The sequence below is a fragment of the Nicotiana tabacum genome, chromosome 15 (assembly GCF_000715075.1).
Source record: "Nicotiana tabacum cultivar K326 chromosome 15, ASM71507v2, whole genome shotgun sequence".
Classification (NCBI taxonomy): Eukaryota; Viridiplantae; Streptophyta; class Magnoliopsida; order Solanales; family Solanaceae; genus Nicotiana; species Nicotiana tabacum.
Window position 1 is genome coordinate 108,500,300 of NC_134094.1, and position 11,946 is coordinate 108,512,245.

Genomic DNA, 11,946 nt, shown 5'->3' on the forward strand with positions numbered 1-11,946 from the left:
ATCCGAGGCCCTCGGGACCTCAACCAACCTCACCAACACATCCCATAACATCATTCAAACTTAGTCGAACCTTCGAATCACTCAAAATAACATCCAAACACCAAATTACCCTCGGATTCAAGCCTAAGAACTTTTAAATTTTCAAATTCGGCATCCGATGCCGTAACCAACCCAACCACGTCCGAATAACCTCAAATTTTGCACACACGTCACAAATGACACTACGAACCTATTCCAACTTTCGGAATTCCATTACGACCCCGATATCAAATTTTTCACTGCCGACCGAAAATCGCCAAATTTCTAATTTCGCCAATTCAAGCCTTATTCTACCACGGACCTCCAAAACACATTCCGGATGCGCTCCTAAGTCTGAAATCACCTAACGGAGCTAACCGAACCATAAAGATCCAAATCTGAGATCGATTACTCAATAGTCAAAATTTGGTCAAACCTTTCATATTTAAATCTCTTAGTTGAATATCATTTCCCCATATCAATCCCGAAAAACCTGAAAACCAAAATCGATGACTCACATAAGTCATAATACATCATACGGGGCTACCCATGCCCGCAAACTATCGAGCGAAGTGCAAATGCTCAAAACGACTGTTCGGATCGTTACATCCTCCCCCACTTAAACATACGTTCCTCCTCGAACGTGCCCAAAGTTGTTCCAAAAACCATCAAAATCGCCATGTAATCTTACCATGCACATACCCGGGGGTGATCCCATGTCACCCTATCCCATACTGTATAAGTCTGAATAGGCTGTACCCAACCATAGCCATAACTCAAGATGAAATCACATGATATCTCACATAACACAAACTCTCGTAGCGATAATTTATGATCACAGTGGCTGCTCAGAACAACCCAATTCCATTAATAAACCTATTATCAAACAGAGACCCGTTCAAACACTTTCATATATTTCCAATGATGAAAGAAACATGTAGGAACCCATAACCATTCGTCGCATCAACAAGTGGTGGAACTCCCTCCCCTTCGATAGGAACTATAGCAAAATTTCTAATCCGATCAACATCAATATCCTCCCAAATATACCGCAATCAGATCCGATAGCACCCATTCTAAGTCCGATGACCTCATTTCATCCATCACAACCACTCTGGTGACATGCCACATCAATACAATCTAAAGCCACAACATGTGCAATTCGTGCACCAATATGCAACAAGCCAAGTGTACTCAAACATAGAAAATTACCCAAGCGAGAGAACCGTCCCGCAAGCTCAACAAATACCGCCACAGCATGATGCTAACAACCTATCTCGCACCGTAGCACCATAACGCACAAAATCTAACACAAGGATCATATCCCCACATGACTCCGTTGCAATGCGCGACCCCATCCAAACACGGTTCCTCATGAAATACCTCAAGTCACAATGCTCAAAATCAATCACCACGCAAAATTTGATATCCAGTACTCAAAGTGCATTACCATAACCACGGAGAAACAGACGGTACGATGCCACACGAAACCCGAAGGAACATAACCAATACGCCTCAATAATGCAATAAATAATTACTCATCTCACTCAAATTCCACTATGAGACCATAATAGAACCGCACCATGTGAGCCTAAAACCAACGGATCATAACTCCTCGTAGCATGGAAGAGTATCTCATAACTCATTCCAGAATACAAATAAGCTCAACAACGACTGAATCACAACACACACTAACCTCTGACTAACCTTGGATATGTCTCCACAGCCCACAACTATGAAATTATCTACTCATTAGAGTTCCCAGTCTCCAAATCCATAGAGCACACGAACCACCATATTTGATTCCACCTCCACCGCCCGAATGCCTAACACCTCTCTCGCACACAATTATCCCATGAGAAATACTTTAAAAATTCTTCTGTGCCACCTGGCAAAAATTTGAATATCAATAGTCGATCAACCGGGAGAGTGCCGCAATACTAGCGAAGTACCCATAAATCAAAACACACCTCCCCTTCTGAAATGTACACTCTCATCACGCCATACCAAATAGTAATATCATTTACCTATTCATCTGAAACTGTCCATGCTGCCTAAGAATTTATGTCCTTCCCTTCAAAACTGAACTGTGACCTTATATATGTAAATCTTATTCCTGCACAACACACCACATCAATTATTCCATCATGTGACAAGCATAAGAATTCCATTATCAACTCTGAGTTACTAGCAAATTACATACCTTATTAGTCAGAAACCTCTTTCTTGCTTCTTTCTAGGAGGAAATCATAACACTTTGAAATCCATTTGCACATAACCAAGCTATCAGAACTGAATTCCTCTAACTCCACCAAGCCACACAGGTTGCCAAATCCGAGAGCATTGCCACGAAACACTTGTAGATATTAGCCACATCATAAGTATCCAAGGAACCGATCATACCCATTACTGTGCTAACCTAACCTACTACCGAGCTGTCCTATTTCTCCAAGCCCTTTCCAAATTGCCTTCAACTTTCTACTTTTTCCTTGTTAGAACACTACTATCCTTAACTGAAACTTGCCCCACGAACTCTAGCATAGAATCACATCGCCCTAAGGCTTATAAGCCGCTGAATTCCCTTTTTATATATCCCAAAGGTACCACAAGTCAAACACTTACTCTAAGGAGACTTTCTATGAATTCGAACTATTCTTCCCCTTTCCTGATACCGAAATGTAGAATCCATAATGATCTAGAAATGCCACAAGTCTTGACACCCTCCAACGTGAATCTCAATTTCTAGCTAAATACACATCCTGAAGATCCCCAATTGTTACATATAAATCTTGAATCCATCAGAACCATTCTCGAGAGTCATCCACTTTACTCAAATCTCGAATTAACCGACCAAACGGACCGAAATGACCTGTGCCCCATTAGCACACCAACACCCAAGGGAAATAAGGAGTAACTCACACTCCTACACAACCGAGCAAATTCCCGCTCCATGTACACTACATTCTTAGTGAATAACCACTCAATTATTTTATGGTCCTCCTATAACAATAGAGTGTAATACATATTGTGTCCAGAAATTTCTTTATCCGAGTCATCCTCGATCTCGACCTCTGCAAGTCATAACTGATTCACCAGTATACCCCAAATCGAAAATAATACGACACATAATCGTGCAATCAAATCGTCAATAGCAGACTCACCTACTTAGCCTTAAGCTACAATTATATAAAATTAGAACCCGCAAGGATTTTTCCTTCTCAATTACCGTTAACCCGCTAGACTTCTCGAAATCTTTTATTAAGCTTTTCATGAACATTCTGAATCGCCAGCCACAGTCACACATTCGACCTCTTACTAGGTAGCAACTAATATTTCTCACTAAAATTTCATCAACATCACGCCACCGCTAACTACTCACCATAGATAACCCACATGTGGAATTCCTTACCGAAATCTTCTAACGATGTTGCATTAGGTGCAACAACTATGTAATCATCAAATTTTCCTGAGCTAATGCTCGCCGACCATTTGTATAAGTTTGTACTTTCCCTATTGACATTAACTGAAAGTTCAACAATACCTTCCGAACTCAAGTCATATTGCGCCTGAAACAATAATTAGATCTTCACATCCCTCTTCATTTCAAACAAACTCCTTTTTGCCATATTCAATCTTTCTTCGTCCAGTAACCATTACTTCAAATAAAGTCTGTAGGCCAAATCACATTCTATCGCGATCCCAAACTGTTCTACACTTTCTCAAGGCACGCGACTACCCTACCACAGAATCCATATGCTAATCTGCCACTCTTACTTTGGTTAAACCATCTCCTCTAAGCAACTAAGAAACTTCGAAGACCATCATTCTTGATCCATCAACATTAGAAATGCCCATTCACAACCACAATTACTACACAATCACTTACTCTTCTTGAGTCCAAACTCATTGACAAGACATGAGAATTTAATTTGCCCCATAATTTAACAACGTAAAATATCCTCCAATACACTCACAACTTGAGACTATACGTCATATCGAGTTAGAATTCAAGTACCCAATAGCAAACTGTTGAGTCATAAACAAACTTTATTCATCTCATTCAACCCATCTGGACACATCCCGCAGTCACATTATACTTGCCATATAGCCATTCAATCGCTCATCGAGCCACATATTCTACTCGTGGGGACATTACCGGACATATGAGTCCAAATGTACAGGTTACAACGGAAGCTACCGAGCCTAAGTTGCGGTCTAAATCTGGCCTCAAGTCCTCTAGACTAGCCCATCACCAAAACACAGAATACATCTCAAACATCGTTCGTAGAATCACAAGCTTGCGATGTAAAACTGATACCGAGCGCTCATGTGTGCATACGAATTCGTGGAAGGAATTCAAGGAGTTATGTTCCAAGATAAATCAATTCCGCACGATAGAATACAAGAAAGTGAAATCTTCCTAAGGGTTCTGCAGCCTCTTGAAGATAAGTACGGACGTCTCCGTACCGATCCGCAAGACTCTACTAAACCCGCTCATGACTCGTGAGACCTATATAACCTAGGCTCTGATAGCAATCTATCACGACCCAAAAACGTAACCTATCATGATGGCGCCTATCGTGGAACTAGGCAAGCCAACTCATTTCCAAACAAATCGATATTTTTATTTCCAAGATAATTTCAACGTTATTTAACATAAAACCTTCGTTAAGGAGTTCAAATCAAAGAAAACAAAAGCGCAGAAAAGAAAAGAAAAGCCTGACATCGGGGTGTCACTAGTCATGAGCATCTACTACAATCTGTCTAACAATATCAAGGCTAACTTAGCCTGGAAAATGGCTAAATACAACTAGAGTAAGATAAGAGGGAGAAGAGCAAGGGTTGCGGTCGCCAAGCAGCTACATTGCTATCCCCGAGAAAATCTGCAACCAGAATAATCAACAACCTCTACCGTGTCCAGCTACACCTGGATCTGCACACAAGGTGCAGGGAGTAACGTGAGTACAACTCAGTAAGTAACAACAATAAATAAAGACTGGGCAGTAGTGACGAGCAATAAAGCATATAACGTTCATATCAGAAAATCTCAGTAAAATGCCACATGCTTTAAAAATCAGGATTTGAATCAAAATATCTCGTTTAAACCCAGTTCTAGTAAAAATTATTTAAAGATATTTTTCAACAGCTTTCAAGCAGAGGAAAAATGCAAAGGTGAGCAAAAATGATAAAATCATAAATAGCCCCTCGGGCAAAACACCACTCATATACAGCCCCTCGGGCAAACTTCACAGTCACTTGTGCCACTCGGGCATACCTCACAATCACTCTTTTCCACTCGGGCAAACATCACAATTACTCTTACCTCCCAGTCACTCGTCACTCGCACTCAGTAGGTACATGCGCTCACTAGGGGTGTGTACAGAATCCGGAGGGGCTCCTTCAGCCCAAGCGCTATAATCTGCACGGACAACTCACGTGTTGTACGGACAACTCATGTACTATAATAATAAAGTATGTTGCAGGCGGGCAGCCCCGATCCACACTCATCCTCACAATCAGGCCCTTCGGCCTCACTCAGTCACAAACCTCTCAAGCTACTCAGGCATTTTAGTAAAATCAGGGTATTCGGCCCAAAATAACATTTATATACATCAAAATAGAGTAATAAAACTGAGTTATGCAGTAAGCAAGTATAACCATGACTGAGTATAGATTTTCAATCGGAAACAGAGAGAGGATGATAAGAAACAGCCCATAAGGGTCCAAACAACATTGGCGCTAGGCCCAAACATGGCATTCAGCCCAATTTACAGGAATTCTTTCTAAAACATATGAGTATCAAATGGTTTCAATAAGTATGCAACTTTACAGTTTCTATGGGACGGACCAAGTCACAATCCCCAACAGTGCACGTCCACACGCCCGTCACCTAGCATGTACGTCACTTGAAAAAGTAGAATGATACAAAATTCGGGGTTTCATACCCTTAGGACTAGATTTACAATCATTACTTACCTCAAACCGGTCAAATCTTTACTCCGCAATGCCCTTGCCTCTCGAATCGGCCTCCAAATACTCTGAATCTATTCAAAATCAGAATGCTACTATCAACATAGTCTAAAGAATCGAATCCCTCGATAAAAAGTATATAATTATGCCAAAAATCCGAAATCGGCCAAAAATCTGGCTCCCGGGCCCACATCTCGGAATCAGGTAAAAATCATAAATTATGAACACCAATTTACTCACGAGTCCAACCATACCAAATTTGTCAAAATCCGACTTCGAATCGACATTCAACTCTCAAAAACCCATTTTATGAAGTTTCTACTATTTTCTCCAATTTTCATCCCAATTCTCTAATCAAATGATGGATTAAATGTTATAATCATGCACTTTAGCCAAAACTAAGTTAGAATCACTTACCCTCATGGTTTTCTTGAAAATTCTTCGAAAATCGCCAAAACCCGAGCTCTCTAGGTCAAAATATGAAAATAAAACCCCAAATCTCGTAATTATAGTGCACCATCGGATTCCAAATTTCGCTGACCGCAAAATTCTCACCGCCCCCGCGAACTTCACAGCGGTCCGCGTATTTCCACCGCGGCCGCGAACCTCACTCCGCGGTCGCGTTTAATTTCCGCTGTCCGCTCCAGCCTCCACCGTTGACCGCAGAATCCTGCCACCCCCGCGGAATTCCACCGCTGTCTGCACCATTTCTTCGCGGTCCGCGTTCCCAACTTCAGAGATCCAACACTAGCAATATCAATAGTGTTTTCAACAGCTAATTTCATCCTATAACCATTCTAAACATACCCGAGGCCCTCGGGACCTCAACCAACCTCACCAACACGTCACATATCATCATTCAAACTTAGTCGAACCTTCGAATCACTCAAAACAACATCCAAAACCAAATTGCCCTCGGATTCAAGCGTAAGAACTTCTAAATTTCCAAATTCGGCATCCGATGCCGAAACCAACCAAACCACGTCCGAATGGCCTCAAAATTTTTACACACGTCACAAATGACACTACGAACCTACTCCAACTTCCGTTCTGACCCCGATATCAAATTTTTCACTACCGACCGAAAATCGCCAAATTTTCAATTTCGCCAATTCAAGCCTAATTCTACCACGGACCTCCAAATCACATTCTGGACATGCTCCAAAGCCCGAAATTACCTAACAGAGCTAACCGAACCATAAAGATTTAAATCCGAGATCGATTACGCAATAGTTAAAATTTAGTCAAACCTTTCATATTTAAAGCTCCTAGTTGAATATCATTTCCCCATATCAATCCCGAATAACCTGAAAACCAAAATCGATGACTCACATAAGTCATAATACATCATACGGGGCTACCCATGCCCGCAAACCACCGAGCGAAGTGCAAATGCTCAAAACGATCGGTCGGGTCGTTACATATAAAAAAAATCGGAACAATAGACATGCAATAAATTCCTATTAAAATCAAGAGAGATTCGACAAGAAATTTCCTTCATGAACGCTGATTCTTCAAAGCAAAGTTCTCATTTTTAAATTTTACAATTTTATCCAATACGAAATTATTTGTATGAAAGAAAATTTAGCTCTAAAGGGTATAAGAGTATATTAATATCTCGGAGATATTTTAGTCGTTCAATATGTAACGTTTTAACATTCGTGTTTTTATATATATATATATATATATATATATATATATATATATATATATATATATAGATAGATAGATAGATAGATATAGATATAGAAATAGATATAGATAGATGTATAATAATATAGATATATAAATAGAAATAGATAGTTGTAGATATAAATATATACGTTCTCAATCGGGGAAGATATAGGGAAAAATAAGTACCATTAATAAGTGTTATAGTTTTTCTTTTAAGCTTTATAAATCGGTAAATCATTTAAAATTTGCTCATAAGTTAAAATTCAATCTACAACATATGTTGTAGTAAATTACGTAAGACACTTTAATTTTTAAAAGAAAATTATTAATGTGCTTTTCTAATTCAAGTAGGATCAACTTTATAGGGTCGATGTATGTGTAGTTTAATTCAAAAAAGAATTTCATCATTGAGTAATTTAATTACAATTAGATCCTTAAACTATACAAATATTTAAGGGTATAAAAGTCGACCAACATTTTAAGTATATTTTAGTCGTTCAACATTTAGCATAAATTATTCATGATTTTATAATAAAGATAGATAGATAGATAGATAGATAGATAGATAGATAGATATAACAATAATTAAATATAATTTGCTAAATATTAGGAGAATAATTAAATGACTATATTATCTAGCGCGACATTAATTTAAGTGTAAAAAGGATGTACGATATTTCGCTAAGTGACTTCGTCCTTATAGTATAGCATAGATATAGAAAATTACTGAGATATTATTTGTTAGAAATATTTTAATCATAGAAGGAGTTGTCTGCTTATTACACATTCTTCACAAAACAGTATAAATTTCTTTTTCCTGCCCAAGAGCCAAGAACACATAAGTAATATTTATACTTATTCTTATTATCCGTTTGAGTTAAGAATAAAAATAATAATATAATATAATACAATTATATAAGTTTACGTGTTGTTAACGAAGATAATATTATGTGTTCTTTAAAAAAGAAGTATAATTTTCTTTTCTTACGGCAATAATTGTAAAGGAATCCTAAAGGATATATATTTCTTTCTGAAAATATTTTTTCCCTCTAATTCTATTAGAAGTAATATGATTCCTTATTTATAGAAAATATTATGGAAAGATTTAAATTCCTAAATATTAGGAGTTCTTACATACTTTAAATAAGGAAATATTTAATTAAAAAATTTAGTTAATTTTAAAAGTCCTAAAAATTAGAAATATAATGAAATGCCAAATTTGTCTAATGTGAAATCTATTTTTTAAGGGTAAAAAAGGCGAACGACATTTTCGCCAAGGGCTTTCGAACTTTTAATATAGTAAGATAACATAAGAAAGATATAGGTTTACGGAAACTAAACAAACAAAATAAACGTGGGAGTTTTTTATGACCCCATGAATAAATCGCTACAATTTTCTGAATTCCAGTCATAGCCGCAATGGCAATTGCAGTTCTGGAGCAAGCTTCAGCAGTTTAGTGCATCACTCTACAAATTTTCAGTTAGTCCCTTCCTTTTCTTCTAATTTCTTTTATTTCCTTGCTTGTCCATTTAGTTTAATCTCTCTGTGAAAAAAATCAAAACCTGCTCATACTTTTGCAATTTTTTTGGGAATGACTATATCCTAGGTTCTGTAGAAATTGGTGATATTACGTTTTATGGATTTGTTTTCCACTGTTTAGTTAGGCCAAACTTTTCCAGTTGGTGACTCTGATATTTTGAAGTTAATTCCGAAGAATTTTAGTTTTGTTATTATATAGGTTTACGGAAATTACATTATTAAGTTCTGCATTACATTATTAAGTTCTGCATCCATGCATTGGGACTTAGGCCCTGCATTACATATTTTACATTGCTTAATTTTATTAGAAAGCAGAGGTAATGGACGATCACGCTTCGGCCTTTCCAACTCTGCAATCCTTTATGAACACAAAGGCCTTTGCGTTCTCTGTGAGAACCAAACGCCTATATCCACTTTCATTGACGATGCCTACATTATGGCAAGTAAACGTCTCTCCATAAGGACAGAACACTAGCTTATACGAGCTCCCGAGAGACTTAATTTGAAACCAGCTGTTAACGTCGAGGGGATTTGCCAACTTTGCACCTGTGCTTATAGTGTAGTGCTCCGCGGGTTTAGGGTAGTGGTCGACTTTCCACACGGTTAGGTTAGCACACTTTATATAATCAAGATAGAAATTGATGTTTAACGAAGCAGACTCCACAATCTGCTGATGTTTGGGCTCTTTAGGTTTAAAATAAACGGCGATACCTTCGTCGGTATCACGAGGGGATTGCACAACTGATGTGAGACAAGTGTTTTCTTCTTGACCTCCGAGATTAGCAAGGCGCACACCACCACCGCCGGCACCGTTGAAGGCCGAAACAATAAAGTATCTAGCGTTTTTGTCGAGGGGATGACCCTTCAAATCTTTTACAACTCTCAATAGTTGATTGGGAATATCAGTAGAGCAAGTTGCCAAGGCTGAAAAGGGAAGGAATGCAAGGGAAAGAAAGAGTAAGACGGTCTTCATCTTTTGTTTCTTGGGTTGGATTTATGGAATTTAATTTGTTTTGGATGCTTTATTGCTCTTGCTTACCTCTTGAATTTATAGAGGAGATGTACCATGATTTTGCTCTAGTGTGAACCACGTGGGTTTAATTGTGGCATTATTGGTGCGATCTTTTATTGTACTAAAATTGTGGGAAATTAAAGAGAAGCTATTCATAAAATATTAGGGAGGTTTTAGACCTTCTTGGCCTTTAACAATGTTGAATTTAAGAAAATATCTTTTTTAGATCTCTTATGTGTAACTAAAATATGAGAGCTGCGAAGATCTAATAAGAAAAGAAAAGTTTCTTGTATTTGTTCGCTGAACCTAGTAAGTTTACAGTAAGTAAGTTATAGATATGTAATGAAATACTTAATACATATAATATATAGAGTTTGAGCAAAAAGTAATGAATTCACCTAAATTTATTGCGTATTCACCATTGAGTACATGAGATAGGGAACTTAATTATGTCTAAGTTTTTTTTGGTTTTCCATCATCAGTATCCGCATTGGGGTTGGACTAAATCTAAATTTGTATTGAGAAGCCTCATATTGAGAGAGTAAAGTGCTCCCTAAGGATACTCTATATATGTAGGGTTCGAACTCGAAATCTATGGTTAAAGATGAAAAAGTATTTATCACTCTACACAACTTTTGATGATAATTATGTTTAAGTTATCTACCCAAAAAGAAGAAGAAAAAATTGTGTAAAAAAAGTGAGTCACTACCAACATGATACATCCCGACATTTCTTGGAATAAAAACGAAATTCCAACAAAACAAACGAATAAAGGCGAAGACACTACTAGAAATTCGGCAAAAACCGATCAAGGTCGACCGACCAATTTTGATCGGTCAAAAAAACCAACCAAAAAATCGATCAAAGTTGGTCGGTTTTTTAAAATATTTTACTTTTTAATTTTATTTTACGAAACCGACCAATTTAGGTCGGTTTTCTTTAGCGCAAAAATCCGGAAAACTATTTTTGAGTCCCGCGAAATTTATTTTTCAAGAAACCGATCAAATTTGATCGATTTTTCAATTAAAATAAATAAAAATTAATATTAAAAAAACCGACCAAAATTGGTCGGTTAATTCGGCCGGTCATTTAAAACAACCGACCAACTTTGGTCGGTAATTTTACTTTTTAATAAAACCGACCAACTTTTATGTTTGGGCTCTTTAGGTTTAAAATAAACCGCGATACCATCGTCAGTTGCACAACTGATGTGGGACAAGTGTTTTCTTCTTGACCTCCGAGATTAGCAAGGCGCACACCACCACCGCCGGCACCGTTGAAGGCCGTCTTTTGATTACATAATTAAAATACTGACCAACTTTGGTCGGTTTTATTTTTTGCAATTTTGGTTTTGAATTTAATTGACCGACCAAAGTTGGTCGGTAATTTCCGACTAACTTTGGTCGGTATTCCTTTCCGACCCCTAAAATACCGTCCACACGTAAATAGTCGCGTTTTGATCGGTTATTGGTTATTACGGACTAACTTTGATCGGTTTTTTTGATCGATTTTTATCGGATTTCTAGTAGTTAGAGTAGCCTCGCCGTGTCCATTTTACAATATAGCGTTGGTTGTCCGAAAATTAAACTTGTCTTTTGCTTCAACTTTCAAGGATAAACACGTGATCAATGTCATTAGATAACGTTGAAAGGTAGTTTAGTTAATTTGTTTGTATAATAAAATGCAACTTTTGCATTAACAGGGCAATTTGACGTCGTATCACACCCCTAAC

General features: G+C 37.6%; 1 protein-coding gene across 1 annotated transcript; it reads right to left on the bottom strand.

Annotated features, from left to right (window-relative positions):
• Nucleotides 1-9,369: 9,369 nt before the first annotated feature.
• Nucleotides 9,370-10,235, bottom strand: LOC107794464 (latex serine proteinase inhibitor). The gene has a single exon (XM_016616949.2). It carries the CDS (start codon nucleotides 10,173-10,175, stop codon nucleotides 9,531-9,533), a length of 645 nt encoding a protein of 214 aa, XP_016472435.1. The 5' UTR covers nucleotides 10,176-10,235; the 3' UTR covers nucleotides 9,370-9,530.
• Between the last annotated feature and the right edge of the window lie 1,711 nt (nucleotides 10,236-11,946).

What these genes read in the sequence shown, in the direction of transcription:
- LOC107794464 (XM_016616949.2), bottom strand. Translation starts at nt 10,175, where the DNA reads ATGAAGACCGTCTTACTCTTTCTTTCCCTTGCATTCCTTCCCTTTTCA.